This window comes from Cyrtonyx montezumae, unplaced genomic scaffold, assembly GCF_038088225.1.
Source record: "Cyrtonyx montezumae isolate F1298 unplaced genomic scaffold, pur_monq_1.0 scaffold_2, whole genome shotgun sequence".
Classification (NCBI taxonomy): Eukaryota; Metazoa; Chordata; class Aves; order Galliformes; family Odontophoridae; genus Cyrtonyx; species Cyrtonyx montezumae.
Window position 1 is genome coordinate 56687881 of NW_027071936.1, and position 3590 is coordinate 56691470.

A 3590-nucleotide genomic window follows, 5' to 3' on the forward strand; every position below is an offset into this window, starting at 1 on the left:
TTATGTTAAGAAAATGGTTTGCTGTCAGGAAAAATTCTCCCAGTAGAAACTTTTACATTGCCAAATCCTGCAGACACAGCAAAGTTTGCATTGCTATGGAGACAAAGCTAAAGATAGCTTATACTGTTTAAAACAACTTGCAAGTAGCTGTGAAAAGTTAAAAGAATGACACCTTTTTGGTTGGTTTTGAAGGACATGCATTAACACAAGCATCTTGGGTTAGAAATTTTTTTATTTAATTTTTCACTCAGGCAAGATACTTCCATCATTACTCTTACACATCTGATATCAAAAGTTACCAGCATACATATATGATCCATACAGATAGAGAGAAGTCTGCCAGTACAGAAATACACTTCTACCAAATGCTTTAAGTGAAACAAAGTCCATTCCATGCCAATCCAATAAAACAACTTCTTAGGACAGGATATAGATCATACTACATTTTCTATTAATCCAGTTATTCATAGAAAAGCTTAGAAATCTAGTACCTAGTGTTTAAACAGAACAGACTTTATACATTTGGCTAAGCTGAAATATCATACCTTGCCAAATAAAAAACTGCTTTCTAACCATAGTTTCCCTAGCTGCTCTGCAGGTATGTAAGGTATGCGGTTCATTTCCTGCCAAGGCTGAGAAAAATGAGTAGGTCTGAAACAATATTACTAGTGTGCTTGAAAAAGGTCTAATGCTGTAGCTGACTGTGTTATATGCATCTTGACTCTTGATCTCCTTGAAAATTTCTCAGGTACAACTTTTGGGCTGACTCCATTTTAGCTGTCAATGTCTTCAGAGGACTCAATGGAAGTCTGGATGGGACTTTCCAGAGCATTACAGTCATCAGTAAGGAATGCCAAGTCCTGTAGAAACAAAAGAAATGGCTGACGTTATAAGAAGGAAGACAGAGGATAGTGCAAACTTGAGAAAGTCAAGCCCTGATTCACTTTTGTTGACGTCAGGCGGCAGGGTAAAGATGGAGGGAGATGAACACTGTGTCCCTGTTGGTGCATTCTGACTCACCCTTCTGCAGTACGAGATCATAATGGTGTACAGACTCCGGGCTTTTTCCTTCAGATCGCTCACTTCCAGCACTCTCTCACATCTGGGGTAGGCCACAAAGTCACGGAGTTTTGTTAGTACACAGTAATTCTGCAAAGAATGCAAAAGAAGCATTTTTAACTGCACAAATGCAGATTTATGTCCCTCTCCATCACTTAATAAAAAATTATTATTGCCCCTGTGGGAACCCTGAATTCCTACCTCTGTGTCTGTGTGATTTATGTAACCTTTAGTGTGGGAAATTAACCTTCAATATCTCATAACAAAGGAGTTTGGACCAAATAAGTGCTCAGAAAGTTTTGCAGGCACAGTCCTGGTTTGCCAGCTTCCTTCCCACATCCCTTTGGGAGCTGGCAGTGCCAAAACAATAAATCCCATTCCTGTAGTTGGTGGGGCTACCTACAAAAAAGGTGGACTGTTTCTCTTTTAAGACAGTGCCTCATTTTCTGGTGAACAAGATTATCAATATTTTATGATACAATTTCTTTATTCTCAAACAAAAGGCAACAACATTTTCTGGATCATTTTATCTCACAACTTGTATTATTAAAATAGAGTGTGTAAAACGTTAATTTCAGAGCATCCTAGTACAGCAGATAAATAAATATTCCAGGTCTCGTTATAAAGCAAGGGAAACTGATGCACTGAGATCACAATGCTCAGTCTTGAGGGAAGGCACTATCAGCTCTGTAGTTAGCGTCTGAAGGGATCTGACTTGCGAGACCTGGCAGTGTAATTGCTTCCAATGAATGTGTCAGGCATTTTTCCTTTATAACGTATTTTTTTTTACTTAATTATTCAGTGAAGCACTGAGAACAGCAGCAAAGTATATCAGATATCCCAAATATAACATACATGTACAGGAGACTATTTTGTATTCCCTGGGAGATATCTACTGCAGACTTATCTCTGTATTCCATAACCTCAAGAATACTTCCCTTTCCCTTTAAAATAACAAATGGTTATTTAAAAGAGGAAAAGCAGGATATCCCTATACTTCTGTTAGTTAAAAAAGCAGTACCAAAAGCCACACGTGATAAAAAATGAAGTAGGTTTACTGAATAAAGATATTATACTCTGCATTTTTTTTAATTTTAAACTATTATTCAAAGGTTTGTTGTGCGTATTTAGCTTCTGTTACAATAAACAATGTAGAAATGACAGTAATTTCAAAACAAAATCTCAGAAGCTCCATTGGGATTTTAATAAGATTCAAAATGAGATTTATTTTTATTTTAGTCACTAATCTTCCTAGTTAATGAAGCTTTTAATAAATAATTTTAAACTGCTCTTCTGGTGTTACAGTCTTAAGAGTTAAGCTCTCTTTTCAGTAACTGCTTCTCTTACACATCAGGAAGTGAAAACTTACATGGATGTCCAAGTACAGCCTGGGCAGTGTCTCCACACATGGGTCCTGCAGGAAAGAAGACAGACCTGTTGCAATGGTTTTTTTTGTTGTTGTTGTTTTGTTTTTTTTGTTTTGAGAGCAACTTGTATCAAAGGCAAGCAACCTACAACATCTTTTTAGGAGTCTTTAGGCTCTCACCTTAGCCTTGGAGGTTTGCAGCTCCTTGTAGGATTCGGTGATTTCTTTGCTCAGAGATAACACCCTGGAGTAGCAAGTTGGAGGGGCTGCTCTGACTAGCAGGGCTGCAGAGAGCAGAGCAAGCAGGCTCAGCAGCATCTTCGTTCTGGGGATCTTGTTCAGGGGTGGAGGCAAGGAGGAAAAAATCCCCGTCAGTAGCTGGGCAGCTCCTGCTAAGCATCAGTGGGTGAGTTTGACAAGTCAACCCTCAGTTAAATAGTCTGCATCAATAAGGGAAAAAAAATAAAGTCGGGGTGGTCCGAGGAGCAGCCTGCTGCTGGTTAAAATTTCCTGCCAACCTATGAGGCGGGGCTGCTAGCACTTTTTCTGCCCTGGAGCAGGGAAAAGAGGGAACAAGAATAACAAAAACAAGCACTGCTGGCATGCTGCATTCCAGAAAGAAAACCACTGAGTGAGCATATCAAGCTAGAGAAATAAGTGTAAGAAAAAGTACAGGGTTATCAAAGGGCCAGAGGCCCTTATCCTTTATATATTTTGGCACAAAAGCCTCTTTCTTGAGAAAGTAATTTACAGCTGCAGGACTGCATAGGGTACACGTGGATAGGCATACTGTGAGCACTGTTATATTATGCTGACAGTGCTGATCAGACTTGCTTATCATCCTTAGCAGGCATGAAAATTTACTGCTATAAAGGAAATCTCTGATTCTGTATCATTTGTTCTTTTCAACCTATGTAGGCACTCACTATTTCTAAATCAAAGCCAATAGTGCTTGCAATGACTACCAAGGGAGAGCTGTATGTTTACACATTTGTGGTCTCAAATAGGATTAATTCACCTCTATATGGCTGCTGCAAATATATAAACACCATTTTGCTTTCTGTGTTAGATTTATGAGACTCTGTTCCTTTATTAGATTCCAGATGGAACTGGGACATCCAGATGCTGGGAAACAGGAATGAGGCTGAACATATGTTGTTAGATG

The 3590-nt window shown here is 38.9% G+C and overlaps 1 protein-coding gene across 1 annotated transcript; it reads right to left on the reverse strand.

The window, feature by feature from the left end:
- Nucleotides 1-231: 231 nt before the first annotated feature.
- On the reverse strand, nucleotides 232-2850 carry CYTL1 (cytokine like 1). The gene is made up of 4 exons (XM_065736144.1): nucleotides 2606-2850; nucleotides 2429-2473; nucleotides 1021-1149; nucleotides 232-860 (listed from the first exon to the last, which is right to left on the reverse strand). The coding sequence occupies exons 1-4, from the start codon at nucleotides 2741-2743 to the stop codon at nucleotides 774-776; spliced, it is 399 nt and encodes a 132-aa protein (XP_065592216.1). The 5' UTR covers nucleotides 2744-2850; the 3' UTR covers nucleotides 232-773.
- Between the last annotated feature and the right edge of the window lie 740 nt (nucleotides 2851-3590).

What these genes read in the sequence shown, in the direction of transcription:
- CYTL1 (XM_065736144.1), bottom strand. Translation starts at nt 2,743, where the DNA reads ATGCTGCTGAGCCTGCTTGCTCTGCTCTCTGCAGCCCTGCTAGTCAGA. An exon ending in GGCTGTACTTGGACATCCAT is followed by an intron (nt 1,150 to 2,428) that starts GTAAGTTTTCAC and finishes CATTCTTTGCAG; the next exon opens with AATTACTGTGTACTAACAAA. An exon ending in TGATCTCGTACTGCAGAAGG is followed by an intron (nt 861 to 1,020) that starts GTGAGTCAGAAT and finishes TTGTTTCTACAG; the next exon opens with GACTTGGCATTCCTTACTGA.